At 34.4% G+C, this 23,150-nt stretch overlaps 1 protein-coding gene across 1 annotated transcript in view; it reads left to right on the top strand.

Moving 5' to 3' along the window:
* The first annotated feature begins 3,812 nt into the window (after nt 1-3,812).
* LOC128236189 (hemicentin-1-like) overlaps nt 3,813-23,150 on the top strand; it is an 89,048-nt gene continuing 69,710 nt past the window's right edge. The window contains exons 1-2 of the mRNA XM_052951079.1: nt 3,813-4,211; nt 5,416-5,766. Of these exons, the coding sequence (XP_052807039.1) occupies nt 4,169-4,211; nt 5,416-5,766 (394 nt within the window). The 5' untranslated portion in view covers nt 3,813-4,168. The remainder of the gene's footprint in view (nt 4,212-5,415; nt 5,767-23,150) is intronic.

Here is a 23,150-nt window from a genome sequence, read left to right as displayed (position 1 = left end):
TGATCTCGAACGCATTTAACAGGCCGCCTTTTAAATACAGTGATTAGACATGGGATAAATACTCTAATGACCTCAGATATGACATCAAATCAGTTCAATAAGAGACTGCCAGAACAGTCACAGGGACCACAAAATGTTGTTAAATTGACGACAACGACTTCTCAAAGAACTCAACTGGATTTCTTTGACTGAAGGAGGGGGCCAACATAGACAGTAACCATTTTAACATTTTACAGATGAAAAATAGACCTACCCCATCATACTTCTGCGATCTCATTTCAGCTCATAAGAACCAAGCATCGGAGAGGCTTTTAACGATGTTTCAATAGTTCATACTAGTACCCAATCCTAGGGTTCATCCTTTTTACAATTTGAGATTGAACATACTTCCTTTCAGCAGGGAGACGAACTGCTCCTGGCTTTTAAACTACATCTTTAAAACAGATATTCCTAGGCAAACACATCTCTTTAGCATCGGCAGCAGAGGGAGTCAGATACATCATACACACCTTTGATTAAGATGCAACACTTCCAACTTGAACAACAATTCCTAAATCTCACAGAATCACCACTTCGTATCTGTGGGGCAACCAAAACTTCGAGTCACTACCTTATCCAGTGTCCGAGACATCACCGAACCCGTCTTTTTTACTTTTCTGACCTGTCCTGTGCTACAACACAACACTCTTCTGAATGTCAACGAGCATCCTTCGTCGGAAAAAACAACAACAAAATTCTCTTCACACGAGTCCAGAACTTCAATGCTGCATCTAAACGGTGTAACTTGTAGTGTTTTAAGGCCAATATCTGTAACATCACGTCTTCCTTTTTGACATTAATAATGATCCCTCAGTTCAGGATATAAGGTCAATCAATTAAATACACAAAACTTTGACTTAAACCTTATCTGACCACGTTGTAATTACTTGGCCTAAGCTAGTAGTATACCAAAAGCTAGTCACTTACCATATTAGCTATATAACTGATCAATTACTGGCAATCCAGACCAAGCTAACATGGAACGGAACTGGGCATTAAAGAAGCTTGCTTTCATGAGGTGAATAAATATGTTTAGGCCAAAGTCATGGTCAATATCAAAACGCTATATTTATCTTTGCTCAACTTTGTATTTACGTCGCCAAGTAAACTGGCATATATTTGCATTCAGTGACTTCCAAATAGCACAAATGATGATTTTTCGTAAGGCGTATAATCATGTTACCGTACCAAATACGTTCATCTCAGGAATTTCAAATTATCTGCTGGAATAAAAGACATTTCTTTCATGTCTCTCGATGAAATATGGACTTTTATTAGTGAAATAACAGTCCAAATTTGATATAATTACTGTAAAATAAGGAGTAAAAATATAAACTTAAAGAACTACTATTAGAATTCAATTTATTTACTTCCCAATGATAAAAACTAAACACGTCACTGAACAAGAAAATGCTGCAAAAACGAAAACAAGAAAAAAAAACAAGCATAAAAGAAACAGATTTTTTTTTTGATTTCGGTGTAAAATCGTATTTTATTTCAAGAATGTCATAGAAAAAGATATTTTTACGAGTGGCGAAGCCTATATCCCTTTCTATTTTACGTTCTTTGTATAGGGCGAATATAAATTTACTGGTGTTAATGTCTCTCCAAGCATTTTAATAATATTGTTAATATTATTCTACCAAAATAGTCACAACATTGGTCTTACAAGTTATATCAAAGGTCAGATATTTACCAGTATAAAACAGCCTTTACTCTTTGATTCCCCGTAAGGCCACTCCTTTTTTATTTTTTGGTTTACAAGAATTTTTGGAAAAAATGTCAACTGGGTGGTCGAAAAAAAAAAGAAAAAAAAAGAGGAAAAAAGTCACAAAACATACTCTTAAAGGGTGAAAATCAGAAAACAACATAAAAACAGTGAAAATTTATATCATTTAGTTGTCATTTTAAATTCTTAAACTGCTATTAATGCATGTTTTAATACACTCAAAGTTTCAAAGTTCTTATTAAACACACAGTTTAAATCTTACATACTGTGCATATAAAACATCAATGATATTGACTATAAAACATGTTTACATGTATAAACTACACTTTTAATCAAAGATACATTGAATATCACTCAGCAAGACATTTGTTTAGCTTTAAGGGTATGCTAAAGCAAAAGTGAATGCAGAACACTTAAAACTTACCAATATTAAATTGAAAAAAAGAGGAGGCTAATTTTACGCATTAAAATACACAAAAATCGCACTGTATTAAAACAATACATACCATTTTCTAAACATTGTTTAAGTTATTTTAATATTGGAAAATGTCAATTAAGTGAAATAATTACCAATTTTGTAAATAAGGAGGTAACATTTTATAAAGACATTTGAGCTTTAATAATGCGAAAACAATTCCTGAAAAACTAAAAACGAAACTAGACCTAGATTTGAGTATATATAACCTTTACCATGAGGGGTCCTAGTTGTGTGTAACCCGATCCATGCTAAGTCCGGATATTTTCAGACCGGGATATTTACCAAGGGATGTTCACCAAATCCATTTCAAATTCAAATCTTGCAGCAAATTATCACATCAGTACATAAAAATCAAATAGCAAAATAATAAATCTTGCATGTGACTTAATTTATGTAGCAATGATAGTAACAGAGAAATCCATAATTATGTATAGGACATTTTCATCTTCTCCCAACTCCGCCATTTTGTGTATACATGCGTTCACATGGCATCTATACTTCATGCTTGTTTATTTTTCATTTTAAAGAGTATTCCTTGGTCACAACAACAAATCTCATTTATAGTGAAATATCAAGTTCATTACAAATTAAAATGGACTTATTCAAAATAGTTTTCCGTGTTGTTTTATCTAAATGTTTTGCACACAACTCCTGGCATTGACACATGTGTTCAACTCTTTCATTGTTTTTACTCTACTATTAAACCAAACATGAATAAATATATAATCTTAAATAAACACAAGCTTTACATTGACTCAATGACAAGTATTTCCAAACCATTTTGTGATTTAAAATCCATAAACACCACCGACCGAACTTGTGAAACTAGGTCACCGGTGTCAACTTAGAAATTTTACTTTCGATTTCACCATTCACACTTAGTGCACTGTTATTTGATATTTAACCATAAAATGTTATAGAATGTTTTTCTCACACATAATTTACAGACATTTGTGTCTACTAATTCGATGGCAGACGCTGACACTTTTATTTTTTATCTATAAACAACAATATTTTCATGACCTTAATTGGCGGGGAAAAACAACAATCACGTGACAGTTATTGTTTGTGTCGGCTGTTAAATTTGCCAATGTTTATTGCTATTGTTATTTTAACAGCTCCTGCATATTTTAATTAATTATTTCATACAAAGAATGACTGCTATCGTCAATTCCGCCATTGCCAACGGCGCTGCCATAACAGTTGACTGGCTCACATGCTATCACTATAAATTGGCGAATACGGCTACGGAACAACAAACCAGTCAAGATCTACTGCATTCGTACTCTTACCGTTCGTTTTTCTTTCGTTTCGCACCAAAATCAATACGGTCGGGAAAATAATTTGGAAAAAAAAAGTGAATTTCATTTTTTATTTTTTTTGTACTTTTCGGAAAATTAGACTCGCCGGTTTTGTAAACCAATTTATATAAAAGTAGTGGCCTAAATGCGTATATGTCCACAGTCAGTAAAATCATCCCTAATAATGTATTCAACATTATCAGTAAAATGTATATCATGTAAAGTGTGTTTTTTAGCCAATGAATTAAATGTATACAATTATTTCTATCTCAAGCACATTAAACATGAAGAAAACTCATGAAGATGAACCATGTGATGTTGCTGTTGTGTGATTGTGTTTTTTAAAATTTTGTTTTAACTATAGATAGCATTAAGTAAAGATAGTGGTTTGTTTGACAACATTTTAACTGTCAAATTTATTCTCTAAGAGCTCTAGCGAAGACCTGTAAACGGAATATCGTTTAAGCGTGGCCTGACAGATAAATAAATATAAAGAAGTCGTGATTATAGCAGTGTACCGAACCTTTAAACTTGAATTCAGTAGTGACTTCCTTAAAGGAATACAAATTGTTTTAGTTTACTTATTTAGTTTGTGTGCGTAATCAGGAATGTGGTTGTAATATGGAGTTGTTCACATTATTTGGAGTTCTTCTTTGCGGTCAAGGTACCATTTTAATCATTTATTGACAGGCGTTTTAGATTAATTATGTATAGCTGAGGCATTAAGGTGTTTAATGCATTTGTCATGCAAGCAAGATATGGATTTCAATTATTATAAACATATTTTTCTGACATGAATAAATGAAGGTTCAAACCTTTGCTTATCTGACTTACATATATACCTTAATTGTTAGTGTCAAAGCGTAAGGCGACCGACTTAAATCATCAATACCATTCAGAAATGTTTAAGTAAACTGATAAATATATTTAAACAAATTGTTGTTCTGAACTGTAAATATACGTTGAGGTAGTCTTTTAATTATTAAGGAACGTTCACAGTGCAAAGGTAAACTCGGGAAGATGACTTAAGTTATCTTATCATTTTAGGGAGAGGAACGTCTTCTAACAGCTATCTATCTGAATATGTATCTATGTTTCAAATTTTACTATTTTTCATTTAGTATTATAGTCTGCTCTGGACACTTAACTAAGGCAAAAGAAGAATCAGATTAAGAGTTATGAACACCAATTACAACACTATAACTTCCAAAACTATATTGTATAATTTGAAAATAACTTATGTCCTTATCCTACAACGAAACTCAACATTTGTTTTATTTCTATTATACTAAAAAGTTCGAATTAAGTAACTCTGATTGGAGTCAGTTCGAAAATCGCGTCATTTTAGTGAGGAAAATTTAGTAAAGGAACACCTGGCCCTCTAAACACAACGTTTCTTTTTTACAGCAATACGTGAACGAAAATGTTTAGAAGCAGTGAAAATGAAAGTTCCTGCAATTAAACACAACATGACATTTCAGCGAAAAGATTAAATAATCCCAGGGACTCATGGTTAAAAGGTTATCTCATCTTCGATCCACAGTTCCAGATTTACACAACAATTTAAATTTAGATTTTTCTTAAGCGTACTTCCGGCCAAAAAAGGAAGAAAATGTGAATTGTGCCCATGATGAAAATTACAACATTTTGACACATTGTTGCAGATTTATCTTTTATTATTCTAATAAAGGCAGTATCTCAAAAGCACGATGTGTACGATAAGTAAATGAATACACCTTGAATATTATTCGATTGCAATATGAACTTATGCACCTTGCAACAACGGGACACTTTTTAACGAAATTATCTGTAATGATCATTTGCATATTGATGAGCAAACAAGCATGTGATTTACTTTGATATTACAGTTCTCAGCACAACGTTATCAGGGAACGGGACATCTGGAGGTTTTACAATCCAAGAGAACTTATCCTTGCAACTGACGTGCTCTTCGACTAACGATGTTCACTATGGAAGCTTTTTTAGAAGATATACGGATAAATCTCCCAATATTATAACCGCAGTAGGGTACGGCCCATCAGGATGTGGCACGGACCCCACACCGCCTTCTTACCTTAGCTGCTCCTGTGTCAGTAAAAGGGAGTACGCCTGTGTCATCCGGAACGTCACCAGAGATATGAACGGGGACGTTTGGTTTTGTATTCCCCCAGGAGGAAATAAGATCGATTTCAGTGGAGATCAAACAATCATCGTAACAAGTATGTACTTTTGTTGTTACAAGAATGTTTCATGCGAAAAGTGCAATATCATTGTTTATGAAATTTAAAAACTACCTTTATAGACATTTAATTTAATCTAAGAATCTATTATTTTTGGATCATTCCAGCTAGTATATTATATCATGTGGATCATTCAAGGTAGTATATAATATCAATTGACTCATTCCTTGAAGTATATAATATCAAGTGGTTCATTACTTGTCGTATATAATATCAAGTGGCTCATTCCAGGATAGTATATAATATCTATTGGCTTTTTTCGGTATAATATATTATCAAGTGGCTTATTCTAGGTAGTGTATACTATAAAATGACTCACTCCAGGCAGTATGAAATAAAAAGTGGATCAATTCAGGTAGTATATAATATCAAGTGCCTCAGTCCAGGTAGTATATAATATCAAGTGATTCTGGATAGTATTTTATATTAAGTGGTTCATTCGAGGAAGAATATAATATCGAGTGGCTCTTTGCAGGTAGTCTACATTATCAAGTGGCTCATTCCTTGTGTATAACAATCCGGAGTGGCTCAGTTTAGGATTTCATGTAGTATATAATAACAAGTGTCTCATTCCAGGTAGTATAAAATATCGATTGGCCAATTCCAGGTAGTATAAGTGGTTAATTTCAAGTAGTATATTATGTCAAGTTCCTTATTCCAGTTAGTGTATAATATAAAGAAACTCATTCCAGGTATTATTTAATTTCAAGTGGCTTATTCCAGGTAGTACTATACATAGATTGGCTCGTTCCATGTAGTCTATAACAATGAGTGGCTCAATTCAAGTAGTATTTAATATCGAGCGGCTCATTTCAGGTAGTAAGTACTATAGGGTGATTCATTCCAGGTAGTTTATTATATCGATTGGCCAATTGCAGGTAGTTTATAATATCGAGTAGCTCATTCAAGGTAGTATATATTATCGAGTGGCTTATTCCAGGTAGCTTATAATAATGAGTGGCTCATTCCAGGTAGTATTTATTATCAAGTGGCTCATATCAGGTAGTAAATACTATCGAGAGGTTCATTCCTTGTAGCATATAATATCGAGTGGCTCATTCCTTGTAGTATATAATATCGAATGGCTCATTCCTTGTAGTATATAATATCGAGTGGCTCATTCCTTGTAGTATATAATATCAAGTGGCTCATTCCTTGTAGTATATAATATCGAGTGGCTCATTCCTTGTAGTATATAATATCGAGTGGCTCATTCCTTGTAGTATATAATATCAAGTGGCTCATTTCGGGAAGTATATAATATCGAGCGGCTCATTCCTGGTAGTATATAATATCGAGTGGCTCGTTCCTTGTAGTATATAATATCGAGTAGCTCATTCCTTGTAGTATATAATATCAAGTGGCTCATTCCTTGTAGTATATAATATCAAGTGGCTCATTCCTTGTAGTATATAATATCGAGAGGCTCATTCCTTGTAGTCTATAATATCGAGTGGCTCATTCCTTGTAGTATATAATATCGAGTGGCTCATTCCTTGTAGTATATAATATCAAGTGACTCATTCCTTGTAGTACATAATATCGAGTGGCTCATTCCTTGTAGTATATAATATCGAGTGGCTCATTCCTTGTAGTACATAATATCGAGTGGCTCATTCCTTGTAGTATATAATATCGAGTAGCTCATTCCTTGTAGTACATAATATCGAGTGGCTCATTCCTTGTAGTATATAATATCGAGTGGTTCATTCCTTGTAGTATATAATATCAAGTGGCTCATTCCTTGTAGTACATAATATCGAGTGGCTCATTCCATGTAGTATATAATATCGAGTGGCTCATTCCTTGTAGTATATAATATCGAGTGGCTCATTCCTTGTAGTATATAATATCGAGTGGCTCATTCCTTGTAGTATATAATATCAAGTGACTCATTCCTTGTAGTACATAATATCGAGTGGCTCATTCCTTGTAGTATATAATATCGAGTGGCTCATTCCTTGTAGTACATAATATCGAGTGGCTCATTCCTTGTAGTATATAATATCGAGTAGCTCATTCCTTGTAGTACATAATATCGAGTGGCTCATTCCTTGTAGTATATAATATCGAGTGGTTCATTCCTTGTAGTACATAATATCGAGTGGCTCATTCCATGTAGTATATAATATCGAGTGGCTCATTCCTTGTAGTATATAATATCGAGTGGTTCATTCCTTGTAGTATATAATATCGAGCGGCTCATTCCTTGTAGTATATAATATCGAGTGGCTCATTCCTTGTAGTATATAATATCGAGTGGCTCTTTCCTTGTAGTATATAATATCAAGTGGCTCATTCCTTGTAGTATATAATATCGAGTGGCTCATTCCTTGTAGTATATAATATCGAGTGGCTCATTCCTTGTAGTACATAATATCAAGTGAATCATTCCTGGTAGTATATAATATCTAGTGGCTCATTCCTGGTAGTATATAATATCGAGCGCCTCATTCCTTGTAGTATATAATATCGAGTGGCTCATTCCTTGTATAACATAATATCAAGTGGCTCATTCCTTGTAGTATATAATATCGAGTGGCTCATTCCTCGTAGTACATAATATCAAGTAGCTCATTCCTTGTAGTATATAATATCGAGTGACTCATTCCTTGTAGTATATAATATCGAGTGGCTCATTCCTTGTAGTATATAATATCGAGGGGCTCATTCCTTGTAGTATATAATATCAAGTGGCTCATTTCGGGAAGTATATAATATAGAGTGGCTCATTCCTTGTAGTATATAATATCGAGTGGCTCATTCCTTGTAGTATATAATATCAAGTGGCTCATTCCATGTAGTATATAATATCAAGTGGCTCATTCCTTGTAGTATATAATATCGAGTGACTCATTCCTGGTAGTATATAATATCGAGCGGCTCATTCCTTGTAGTATATATCGAGTGGCTCATTCCTTGTATTACATAATATCTATTGGCTCATTCCTGGTAGTATATAATATCGAGTGGCTCATTCCTTGTAGTATATAATATCGAGTGGCTCATTCCTTGTAGTACATAATATCAAGTGAATCATTCCTGGTAGTATATAATATCTAGTGGCTCATTCCTGGTAGTATATAATATCGAGCGCCTCATTCCTTGTAGTATATAATATCGAGTGGCTCATTCCTTGTATAACATAATATCAAGTGGCTCATTCCTTGTAGTATATAATATCGAGTGGCTCATTCCTCGTAGTACATAATATCAAGTAGCTCATTCCTTGTAGTATATAATATCGAGTGACTCATTCCTTGTAGTATATAATATCGAGTGGCTCATTCCTTGTAGTATATAATATCGAGGGGCTCATTCCTTGTAGTATATAATATCAAGTGGCTCATTTCGGGAAGTATATAATATAGAGTGGCTCATTCCTTGTAGTATATAATATCGAGTGGCTCATTCCTTGTAGTATATAATATCAAGTGGCTCATTCCATGTAGTATATAATATCAAGTGGCTCATTCCTTGTAGTATATAATATCGAGTGACTCATTCCTGGTAGTATATAATATCGAGCGGCTCATTCCTTGTAGTATATATCGAGTGGCTCATTCCTTGTATTACATAATATCTATTGGCTCATTCCTGGTAGTATATAATATCGAGTGGCTCATTCCTTGTAGTATATAATATCCAGTGGCTCATTATATGTAGTATATAATATTAAGTGCCTCATTCCATGTAGTATATAATATCAAGTGGCTCATTCCATGTAGTATATAATATCAAGTGGCTCATTCCTGGTTGTATATAATATCGAGCGGCTCATTCCTTGTAGTATATAATATCGAGTGGCTCATTCCTTGTAGTACATAATATCAAGTGGCTCATTCCTTGTAGTATATAATATCGAGTGGCTCATTCCTTGTAGTATATTATATCAAGTGGCTCATTTCGTGAATTATATAATATCGAGGGGCTCATTCCTTGTAGTATATAATATCGAGTGGCTCATTCCTTGTAGTATATAATATCGAGTTGCTCATTCCTTGTAGTATTTAATATCAAGTGGCTAATTCCTTGTAGTATATTATATCAAGTGGCTCATTTCGGGAAGTATATAATATCGAGTGGCTCATTCCTTGTAGTATATAATATCGAGCGGCTCATTCCTTGTAGTATATAATATCGAGCGGCTCATTCCTTGTAGTATATAATATCGAGGGGCTCAATCCTTGTAGTATGTAATATCGAGTGGCTCATTCCTTGTAGTATATAATATCGAGTGTCTCATTCCTTGTAGTATATAATATCGAGTGGCTCATTCCTTGTAGTATATAATATCGAGTGGCTCATTCCATGTAGTATATAATATCGAGTGGCTCATTCCAGGTAGTATATAATATCAAGTGACTCATTGCAGGTAGTATATCATATCTAGTGGCTCATTGCAGGTACTTTATAACATCGAGTGGCTCATATCAGGTAGTAAATACTATCGAGAGGTTCATTCCTTGTAGTATATAATATCGAGTGGCTCATTCCTTGTAGTGTATAATATCGAATGGCTCATTCCTTGTAGTATATAATATCAAGTGGCTCATTTCGGGAAGTATATAATATCGAGCGGCTCATTCCTGGTAGTATATAATATCAAGTGGCTCGTTCCTTGTAGTATATAATATTGAGTAGCTCATTCCTTGTAGTATATAATATCAAGTGGCTCATTTCGGGAAGTATATAATATCGAGCGGCTCATTCCTGGTAGTATATAATATCGAGTGGCTCATTCCTTGTAGAACATAATATCAAGTGGCTCATTCCTTGTAGTGTATAATATCGAGTGGCTCATTCCTTGTAGTACATAATATCAAGTGGCTCATTCCTTGTAGTATATAATATCGAGTGACTCATTCCTTGTAGTATATAATATCGAGTGGCTCATTCCTGGTAGTATATAATATCGAGTGGCTTATTCCAGGTAGTATATAATATCGAGGGGCTCATTCCTTGTAGTATATAATATCGAGTGGCTCATTCCTTGTAGTATATAATATCAAGTGGCTCATTACATGTAGTATATAATATCAAGTGGCTCATTCCTTGTAGTATATAATATCGAGTGGCTCATTCCTTGTAGTATATTATATCGAGTGACTCATTCCTGGTAGTATATAATATCGAGCGGCTCATTCCTTGTAGTATATAATATCGAGTGGCTCATTCCTTGTATTACATAATATCGAGTGGCTCATTCCTGGTAGTATATAATATCGAGCGGCTTATTCCTTGTAGTATATAATATCGAGTGGCTCATTCCTTGTAGTACATAATATCAAGTGGCTCATTCCTGGTAGTATATAATATCGAGTGGCTCATTCCATGTATTATATAATATCAAGTGGCTCATTCCTTGTAGTATATAATATCAAGTGGCTCATTCCATGTAGTATATAATATTAAGTGGCTCATTCCATGTAGTATATAATATCAAGTGGCTCATTCCATGTAGTATATAATATCAAGTGGCTCATTCCTGGTTGTATATAATATCGAGCGGCTCATTCCTTGTAGTATATAATATCGAGTGGCTCATTCCTTGTAGTATATAATATCAAGTGGCTCATTCCTTGTAGTATATAATATCGAGTGGATCATTTCGGGAAGTATATAATATCGAGCGGCTCATTCCTGGTAGTATATAATATCGAGTGGCTCGTTCCTTGTAGTATATAATATTGAGTAGCTCATTCCTTGTAGTATATAATATCAAGTGGCTCATTTCGGGAAGTATATAATATCGAGCGGCTCATTCCTGGTAGTATATAATATCGAGTGGCTCATTCCTTGAAGCATATAATATCGAGTGGCTCATTCCTTGTAGTACATAATATTAAGTGGCTCATTCCTTGTAGTATATAATATCGAGTGGCTCATTCCTTGTAGTATATAATATCGAGTGGCTCATTCCTTGTATTATATAATATCGAGTGGCTCATTCCATGTATTATATAATATCAAGTGGCTCATTCCTTGTAGTATATAATATCGAGTGGCTCATTCCTTGTAGTACATAATAGTAAGTGGCTCATTCCTTGTAGTATATAATATCGAGTGGCTCATTCCTTGTAGTATATAATATCGAGTGGCTCATTCCTTGTAGTACATAATATCAAGTGGCTCATTCCTTGTAGTTTATAATATCGAGTGGCTCATTCCATGTATTATATAATATCGAGTGGCTCATTCCTTGTAGTATATAATATCAAGTGGCTCATTCCATGTAGTATATAATATCAAGTGGCTCATTCCATGTAGTATATAATATCAAGTGGCTCATTCCATGTAGTATATAATATCAAGTATCTCATTCCTTGTAGTATATAATATCAAGTGGCTCATTCCATGTAGTATATAATATCAAGTGGCTCATTCCATGTATTATATAATATCAAGTGGCTCATTCCTTGTAGTATATAATATCAAGTGGCTCATTCCTTGTAGTATATAATATCGAGTGGCTCATTCCATGTAGTATATAATATCGAGTGGCTCATTCCTTGTAGTATATAATAGCAAGTGGCTCATTTCGGGAAGTATATAATATCGAGCGGCTCATTCCTTGTAGTATATAATATCGAGTGGCTCATCCCTTGTAGTATATAATATCGAGTGGCTCATTCCTTGTAGTATATAATATCGAGTCGCTCATTCCATGTAGTATATAATATCGAGTGGCTCATTCCTTGCAGTATATAATATCGAGTGGCTCATTCCTTGAAGTATATAATATCTAGTGGCTCATTCCTTGTAGTACATAATATCGAGTGGCTCATTCCTTGTAGTATATAATATCAAGTGGCTCATTCCTTGCAGTATATAATATCAAGTGGCTCATTTCTTGTAGTATATAATATCGAGTGGCTCATTCCATGTAGTATATAATATCGAGTGGCTCATTCCTTGTAGTATATAATATCGAGTGGCTCATTCCTTGTAGTATATAATATCGAGTGGCTCATTCCTTGTAGTATATAATATCGAGTGGCTCATTCCTTGTAGTATATAATATCGAGTGGCTCATTCCATGTAGTATATAATATCGAGTGGCTCATTCTTTGTAGTATATATTATCGAGTGGCTCATTCCTTGAAGTATATAATATCCAGTGGCTCATTCCTTGTAGTACATAATATCGAGTGGCTCATTCCATGTAGTATATAATATCAAGTGGCTCATTCCTTGCAGTATATAATATCAAGTGGCTCATTTCGGGAAGTATATAATATCGAGTGGATCATTTTGGGAAGCATATAATATCAAGTGCCTCATTTTGGGAAGTATATAATATCGAGTGGCTCATTCCATGTAGTATATAAACTCAAGTGACTCATTCCTTGCAGTATATAATATCAAGTGGCGCATTCCATGTAGTATATAAAATCAAGTGACTCATTCCTTGCAGTATATAATATCAAGTGGCGCATTCCTTGTAGTATATTCTATCAAGTTGTTCATTCCTGGTAGTATATTATATCAAGTGACTCATTGCAGGCAGTTTATTATATCAAGTGGCTCATTGCAGGTAGTATATAATATCGAGTGGCTCATTCCTTGTAGTATATAATATCGAGTGGCTCATTCCTTGTAGTATATTATATCAAGTGGCTCATTCCAGGTAGTATATTATATCAAGTTACTCATTGCAGGTAGTTTGTTATATCTAATGGTTCATTCCATGTAGAATATTTTAGCAAGTGGCTCATTCCTTGAAGTATATAATATCGAATGGCTCATTCCTTGTTGTATATTATATCAAGTGGCTCATTCCAGGTAGTATATTATATCAAGTTACTCATTGCAGCTAGTTTATTATATCGAGTGGCTCATTCCTTTTAGAATATTTTAGCAAGTGGATCATTTCGGGAAGTATATAATATCGAGCGGCTCATTCCTGGTAGTATATAATATCGAGTGGCTCATTCCCTATAGTATATAATATCAAGTGGCTCATTCCTTGTAGTACATAATATCAAGTGGCTCATTCCTTGTAGTACATAATATCGAGTGTCTCATTCCTTGTAGTATATAATATCGAGTGGCTTATTCCTTGTAGTATATTATATCAAGTGGCTCATTCCAGGTAGTATATTATATAAAGTTACTAATTGCAGGTAGTTTATTATATCGAGTGGCTCAATCCATGTAGAATATTTTAGCAAGTGGCTCATTCCTTGATGTATATAATATCGAATTGCTCATTCCTTGTAGTATATAATATCAAGTGGCTCATTCCGGGTAGTATATTATATCAAGTTACTCATTGCAGGTAGTTTATTATATCTAGTGGCTCATTCCACGTAGAATATTTTAGCAAGTGGCTCATTCCTTGAAGTATATAATATCAAGTGGCGCATTCCATGTAGTATATAATATCGAGTGGCTCATTCCTTGTAGTATATAATATCGAGTGGCTCATTCCTTGTAGTATATTATATCAAGTGGCTCATTCCTTGTAGTACATAATATCGAGTGGCTCATTCCTTGTAGTATATAATATCGAGTGGCTCATTCCTTGTAGTATATAATATCGAGTGGCTCATTCCATGTAGTATATAATATCGAGTGGCTCATTCCTTGTAGTATATAATATCGAGTGGCTCATTCCTTGTAGTATATAATATCGAGGGGCTCATTCCATGTAGTATATAATATCAAGTGGCTCATTCCTTGCAGTATATTATATCAAGTTACTCAATGCAGGTAGTTTATTATATCTAGTGGCTCATTCCATGTAGAATATTTTAGCAAGTGGATCATTTTGGGAAGTATATAATATCGAGGGGCTCATTCCTTGTAGTATATATTATCGAGTGGCTCATTCCTTGTAGTATATAATATCGAGGGGCTCATTCCTTGCAGTATATAATATCGAGTGGCTCATTCCAGGTAGTATATAATATCGAGTGGCTCATTCCTTGTAGTATATAATATCGAGTGGCTCATTCCAGGTAGTATATAATATCGAGTGGCTCATTCCTTGTAGTATATAATATCGAGTGGCTCATTCCTTGCAGTATATAATATCGAGTGGCTCATTCCAGGTAGTATATAATATCGAGAGGCTCATTCCTTGTAGTATATAATATCGAGGGGCTCATTCCTTGCAGTATATAATATCGAGTGGCTCATTCCAGGTAGTATATAATATCGAGTGGCTCATTCCTTGTAGTATATAATATCGAGTGGCTCATTCCAGGTAGTATATAATATCGAGTGGCTCATTCCTTGTAGTATATAATATCGAGTGGCTCATTCCTTGCAGTATATAATATCGAGTGGCTCATTCCAGGTAGTATATAATATCGAGAGGCTCATTCCTTGTAGTATATAATATCGAGTGGCTCATTCCTTGTAGTATATAATATCGAGTCGCTCATTCCATGTAGTATATAATATCGAGAGGCTCATTCCTTGTAGTATATAATATCGAGTAGCTCATTCCTTGTAGTATATAATATCGAGTGGCTCATTCCTTGTAGTACATAATATCGAGTGGCTCATTCCTTGTAGTATATAATTTCAAGTGGCTCATTCCTTGTAGTATATAATATCGAGTGGCTCATTTCGGGAAGTATATAATATCGAGTGGCTCATTCCTTGTAGTATATAATATCGTGTGGCTCATTCCTTGTAGTATATAATATCGAGTGGCTCATTCCTTGTAGTATATAATATCAAGTGGCTCATTCCATGTAGTATATAAATATCGAGTGGCTCATTCCTTGTAGTATATAATATCGAGTGGCTCATTATTTGTAGTATATAATATCGAGTGGCTCATTTCGGGAAGTATATAATATCGAGTGGCTCATTCTTTGTAGTATATAATATCAAGTGGCTCATTTCGGGAAGTATATAATATCGAGTGGCTCATTCCGGGAAGCATATAATATCGAGTGGCTCGTTCCTTGTAGTATTTAATATCGAGTGGCTCATTCCTTGTAGTATATAATATCAAGTGGCTCATTCCATATAGTATATAATATCGAGTGGCTCATTCCTTGTAGTATATAATATCGAGTGGCTCATTCCTTCTAATATATAGTATCGAGTGGCTCATTCCTTGTAGTATATAATATCGAGTGGCTCATTCCTTGTAGTATTTAATATCGAGTGGCTCATTCCTTGTAGTATATAATATCGAGTGGCTCATTCCTTGTAGTATATAATATCGAGTGGCTCATTCCTTGTAGTATATAATATCGAGTGGCTCATTCCTTGTAGTATATTTTATCGAGTGGCTCGTTCCATGTAGTATATAATATCAAGTGCCTCATTTCGGGAAGTATATAATATCGAGTGGCTCATTCCATGTAGTATATAAACTCAAGTGACTCATTCCTTGCAGTATATAATATCAAGTGGCGCATTCCATGTAGTATATAAAATTAAGTGACTCATTCCTTGCAGTATATAATATTGAGTGGCGCATTCCTTGTAGTATATTCTATCAAGTGGCTCATTCCAGGTAGTATATTATATCAAGTGACTCATTGCAGGCAGTTTATTATATCTAGTGGCTCATTGCAAGTAGTATATAATATCGAGTGGCTCATTCCTTGTAGTATATAATATCGAGTGGCTCATTCCTTGTAGTATATTATGTCAAGTGGCTCATGCCAGGTAGTATATTATATCAAGTTACTCATTGCAGGTAGTTTATTATATCTAGTGGCTCATTCCATGTAGAATATTTTAGCAAGTGGTTCATTTCGGGAAGTATATAATATCGGGCGGCTTATTCCTGGTAGTATATAATATCGAGTGGCTCATTCCTTGTAGTATATAATATCGAGTGGCTCATTCCATGTATTATATAATATTGAGTGGCTCATTCCTTGTAGTATATAATATCAATTGGCTCATTCCATATAGTATATAATATCAAGTGGCTCATTCCTTGTAGTATATAATATCAAGTGGCTCATTCCATGTAGTATATAATATCAAGTGGCTCATTACATGTAGTATATAATATCAAGTGGCTCATTCCTTGTAGTATATAATATCAAGTGGCTCATTTCGGGAATTATATAAATATCGAGCGGTTCATTCCTTGTAGTATATAATATCAAGTGGCTCATTTCGGGAAGTATATAATATCGAGCGGCTCATTCCTTGTAGTATATAATATCGAGTGGTTCATTCCTTGTAGTATATAATATCGAGTGGCTCATTCCTGGTAGTATATAATATCGAGTGGCTCATTCCCTGTAGTACATAATATCGAGTGGCTCATTCCTTGTAGTATATAATATCAAGTGGCGCATTCCTTGTAGTATATTCTATCAAGTGGCTCATTCCAGGTAGTATATTATATCAAGTGACTCATTGCAGGCAGTTTATTATATCTAGTGGCTCATTGCAAGTAGTATATAATATCGAGTGGCTCATTCCTTGTAGTATATAATATCGAGTGGCTCATTCCTTGTAGTATATTATATCAAGTGGCTCATTCCAGGTAGTATATTATATCAAGTTACTCATTGCAGGTAGTTTATTATATCTAGTGGCTCATTCCATGTAGAATATTTTAGCAAGTGGTTCATTTCGGGAAGTATATAATATCGGGCGCCTCATTCCTGGTAGTATATAATATCGAGTGGCTCATTCCTTGTAGTATATAATATCGAGTGGCTCATTCCTTGTAGTACATAATATCAAGTGGCTCATTCCATGTAGTATATAATATTGAGTGGCTCATTCCTTGTAGTATATAATATCAATTGGCTCATTCCATGTAGTATATAATATCGAGTGGCTCATTCCTTGTAGTATATAATATCGAGTGGCTCATTCCTTGTAGTACATAATATCAAGTGGCTCATTCCATGTAGTATATAATATTGAGTGGCTCATTCCTTGTAGTATATAATATCAATTGGCTCATTCCATGTAGTATATAATATCAAGTGGCTCATTACATGTAGTATATAATATCAAGTGGCTCATTCCTTGTAGTATATAAAATCAAGTGGCTCATTTCGGGAAGTATATAAATATCGAGCGGTTCATTCCTTGTAGTATATAATATCAAGTGGCTCATTTCGGGAAGTATATAATATCGAGGCTCATTCCTTGTAGTATATAATATCGAGTGTCTCATTCCTTGTAGTATATAATATCGAGTGGATCATTCCTTGTAGTATATAATATCGAGTGGCTCATTCCTTGTAGTAGATAATATCGAGTCGCTCATTCCTTGTAGTATATAATATCGAGTGGCTCATTCCTTGTAGTATATAATATCGAGTGTCTCATTCCTTGTAGTATATAATATCGAGTGGCTCATTCCCTGTAGTACATAATATCGAGTGGCTCATTCCTTGTAGTATATAATATCAAGTGGCTCATTCCTTGTAGTATATAATATCAAGTGGCTCATTTCGGGAAATATATTATATCGAGTGGCTCATTCCTTGTAGTATATAATATCGAGTGGCTCATTCCTTGTAGTATATAATATCGAGTGGCTCATTCCTTGTAGTATATAATATCAAGTGGCTCATTCCATGTAGTATATAATATCGAGTGGCTCATTCCTTGTAGTATATAATATCGAGTGGCTCATTCCTTTTAGTATATAATATCGAGTGACTCATTCCTTGTAGTATATAATATAGAGTGGCTCATTCCTTGTAGTATATAATATCGAGTGGCTCATTCCTTGTAGTATATAATATCGAGTGGCTCATTCCTTGTAGTATATAATATCGAGTGGCTCATTCCTTGTAGTATATAATATCGAGTGGCTCATTCGTTGTAGTATTTAATATCGAGTGGCTCATTCCTTGTAGTATTTAATATCGAGTGGCTCATTCCTTGTAGTATATAATATCGAGTGGCTCATTCCTTGTAGTATATAATATCGAGTGGCTCATTCCTTGTAGTATATTCTATTGAGTGGCTCGTTTCATGTAGTATATAATATCAAGTGCCTCATTTCGGGAAGTATATAATATCGAGTGGCTCATTCCATGTAGTATATAAACTCAAGTGATTCATTCCTTGCAGTATATAATATCAAGTGGCGCATTCCATGTAGTATATAAAATCAAGTGACTCATTCCTTGCAGTATATAATATCAAGTGGCTCATTCCTTGTAGTATATTCTATCAAGTGGCTCATTCCAGGTAGTATATTATATCAACTGACCCATTGCAAGCAGTTTATTATATCTAGTGGCTCATTGCAGGTAGTTTATAATATCGAGTGGCTCATTCCTTGTAGTATATAATATCGAGTGGCTCATTCCTTGTAGTATATTATATCAAGTGGCTCATTACAGGTAGTATATTATATCAAGTTACTCATTGCAGGTAGTTTATTATATCTAGTGGCTCATTCCATGTAGAATATTTTAGCAAGTGGCTAATTCCTTGACGTATATAATATCGAATGGCTCATTCCTTGTAGTATATTATATCAAATGGGTCATTACAGGTAGTATATTATATCAAGTTACTCATTGCAGCTAGTTTATTATATCTAGTGGCTCATTCCATGTAGAATATTTTAGCAAGTGGTACATTCCTTGAAGTATATAATATCGAGTGGCTCATTCCTTGTAGTATATAATATCAAGTGGCTCATTTCGGGAAGTATATAATATCGAGTGGCTCATTCCTTGTAGTATATAATATCGTGTGGCTCATTCCTTGTAGTATATAATATCGAGTGGCTCATTCCTTGTAGTATATAATATCAAGTGGCTCATTCCTCGTAGTATATAATATCGAGTGGCTCATTCATTGTAGTATATAATATCGAGTGGCTCATTCGTTGTAGTATATTATATCAAGTGGCTCATTCCTTGTAGTATATAATATCGAGTGGCTCATTCCTTGTAGTATATAATATCGAGTGGCTCATTCCTTGTAGTATATAATATCGAGTGGCTCATTGCAGGTAGTATATAATATCGAGTGGCTCATTCCAGGTAGTAAATAATATCGAGTGGCTCATTCCAGGTAGTAAATAATATCGAGTGGCTCATTCCAGGTAGTACATAATATCGAGGGGCTCATTCCAGGTAGTACATACAATCGAGGGGCTCATTCCAGGTAGTAAATAATATCGAGTGGCTCATTCCATGTAGTACATAATATCGAGGGGCTCATTCCAGGTAGTAAATAATATCGAGTGGCTCATTCCAGGTAGTAAATAATATCGAGTGGCTCATTCCTTGTAGTACATAATATCGAGTGGCTCATTTCAGGTAGTACATAATATCGAGGGGCTCATTCCAGGTAGTAAATAATATCGAGTGGCTCATTCCAGGTAGTATATAATATCGAGTGGCACATTGCAGGCAGTTTATTATATATAGTGGCTCATTGCAGGTAGTATATAATATCGAGAGGCTCATTCCTTGTAGTATATTATATCAAGTGGCTCATTCCTTGTAGTATATTATATCAAGTTACTCATTGCAGGTAGTTTATTATATCTAGTGGCTCATTCCATGTAGAATATTTTAGCAAGTGGCACATTCCTTGAAGTATATAATATCGAGTGGCTCATTCCTTGTAGTATATAATATCAAGTGGCTCATTTCGGGAAGTATATAATATCGAGTGGCTCATTCCTTGTAGTATATAATATCGAGTGGCTCATTCCTTGTAGTATATAATATCGAGTGGCTCATTCCTTGTAGTATATAATATCGAGTGGCTCATTCCTTGTAGTATATAATATCGAGTGGCTCATTCCTTGTAGTATATAATATCGAGTGGCTTATTCCTTGTATTATATAATATTGAGTGGTTCATTCCTTGTAGTATATAATATCGAGTGGCTCATTCCTTGTAGAATATAATATCAAGTGGCTCATTCCTTGTAGCATATATTATCAAGGCTCATTCCTTGTAGTATATAATATCGAGTGGCTCATTCCTTGTAGTATATAATATCGAGTTTCTCATTCATTGTAGTATATAATATCGAGTGGCTCATTCCTTGTAGTATATAATATCGAGTGACTCATTCCAGGTAGTATATAATATCGAGTGGCTCATTCCTTGTAGTATATAATATCGAGTGGCTCATTTCTTGTAATATATAATATCGAGTGGCTCATTCCTTGTAGTACATAATATCGAGTGGCTCATTCCTTGTAGTATATAATATCAAGTGGCTCATTCCTTGTAGTATATAATATCGAGTGGCTCATTCCTTGTAGTATATAATATCAAGTGGCTCATTCTTTGTAGTATATAACATCGAGTGACTCATTCCAGGTAGTATATAATATCGAGTGGCTCATTCCTTGTAGTATATAATATCGAGTGGCTCATTCCTTGTAGTGTATAATATCGAGTGGCTCATTCCTTGTAGTATATAATATCGAGTGGCTCATTCCTTGTAGTATGTAATATCGAGTGGCTCATCCCTTGTCGAATATAATATCGAGTGGCTCATTCCTTGTAGTATATAATATCGAGTGGCTCATTCCTTGTAGTATATAATATCGAGTGGCTCATTCCTTGTAGTATATAATATCGAGTGGCTCATTCCTTGCAGTATATAATATCGAGTGGCTCATTCCTTGTAGTATATAATATTGAGTGGTTCATTCCTTGTAGTATATAATATCAAGTGGCTCATTTCGGGAAGTATATAATATCGAGTGGCTCATTCCTTGTAGTATATAATATCGAGTGGCTCATTCCTTGTAGTATATAATATCGAGTGGCTCATTCCTTGTAGTATATAATATCGAGTGGCTCATTCCTTGTAGTATATAATATCGAGTGACTCATTCCTTGTAGTATTCAATATCGAGTGGCTCATTCCTTGTAGTATCTAATATCGAGTGGCTCATTCCTTGTAGTATATAATATCGAGTGGCTCATTCCTTGTAGTATATAATATCGAGTGGCTCATTCCTTGTAGTATATTCTATCGAGTGGCTCGTTCCAGGTAGTATATAATATCAATTGCCTCATTTCGGGAAGTATATAATATCGAGTGGCTCATTCCATGTAGTATATAAACTCAAAAGACTCATTCCTTGCAGTATATAATATCAAATGGCGCATTCCATGTAGTATATAAAATCAAGTGACTCATTCCTTGCAGTATTTTATATCAAGTGTCGCATTCCTTGTAGTATAGTCTATCAAGTGGCTCATTCCAGGTAGTATATTATATCAAGTGACTCATTGCAGGTAGTTTATTGTATCTAGTGGCTCATTGTAGGTAGTATATAATATCGAGTGGCTCATTCCTTGTAGTATATAATATCGAGTGGCTCATTCCTTGTGGTATATTATATCAAGTGGCTAATTCCAGGTAGTATATTATATCAAGTTACTCATTGCAGGTAGTTTATTATATCTAGTGGCTCAATCCATGTAGAATATTTTAGCAAGTGGCTCATTCCTTGAAATATATAATATCGAATGGCTCATTCCTTGTAGTATATTATATCAAGTGGCTCATTCCAGGTAGTATATTATATCAAGTTACTCATTGCAGGTAGTTTATTATATCTAGTGGCTCAATCCATGTAGAATATTTTAGCAAGTGGCTCATTCCTTGAAGTATATAAGATCGAATGGCTCATTCCTTGAAGTATATTATATCAAGTGGCTCATTGCAGGTAGTTTATTATATCTAGTGTCTCATTCCATGTAGAATATTTTAGCAAGTGGCTCATTCCTTGAAGAATATAATATCAAGTGGCGCATTCCATGTAGTATATAATATCGAGTGGCTCATTCCTTGTGGTATATAATATCGAGTGGCTCATTCCTTGTGGTATATTATATCAAGTGGCTCATTCCAGGTAGTATATTATATCAAGTTACTCATTGCAGGTAGTTTATTATATCTAGTGGCTCATTCCATGTAGAATATTTTAGCAAGTGGCTCATTCCTTGAAGAATATAATATCAAGTGGCGCATTCCATGTAGTATATAATATCGAGTGGCTCATTCCTTGTAGTATATAATATCAAGTGGCGCATTCCATGTAGTATATAATATCGAGTGGCTCATTCCTTGCAGTATATAATATCGAGTGGCTCATTCCATGTAGTATATAAAATCAAGTGACTCATTCCTTGCAGTATATAATATCAAGTGGCTCATTTCATGTAGTATATAATATCGAGTGGCTCATTCCTTGTCGTATATAATATCGAGTGGCTCATTCCTTGTAGTATATAATATCGAGTGGCTCATTCCTTGTAGAATATTATATCAAGTGGCTCATTCCTTGTAGTACATAATATCGAGGAACTCATTCCTTGTAGTATATAATATCGAGTGGCTCATTCCTTGTAGTATATAATATCGAGTGGCTCATTCCATGTAGTATATAATATCGAGTGGCTCATTCCTT

The sequence above is a fragment of the Mya arenaria genome, chromosome 5 (assembly GCF_026914265.1).
Source record: "Mya arenaria isolate MELC-2E11 chromosome 5, ASM2691426v1".
In the NCBI taxonomy this organism is placed as follows: domain Eukaryota; kingdom Metazoa; phylum Mollusca; class Bivalvia; order Myida; family Myidae; genus Mya; species Mya arenaria.
This window is presented reverse-complemented; position numbering and strand designations above follow the sequence as displayed.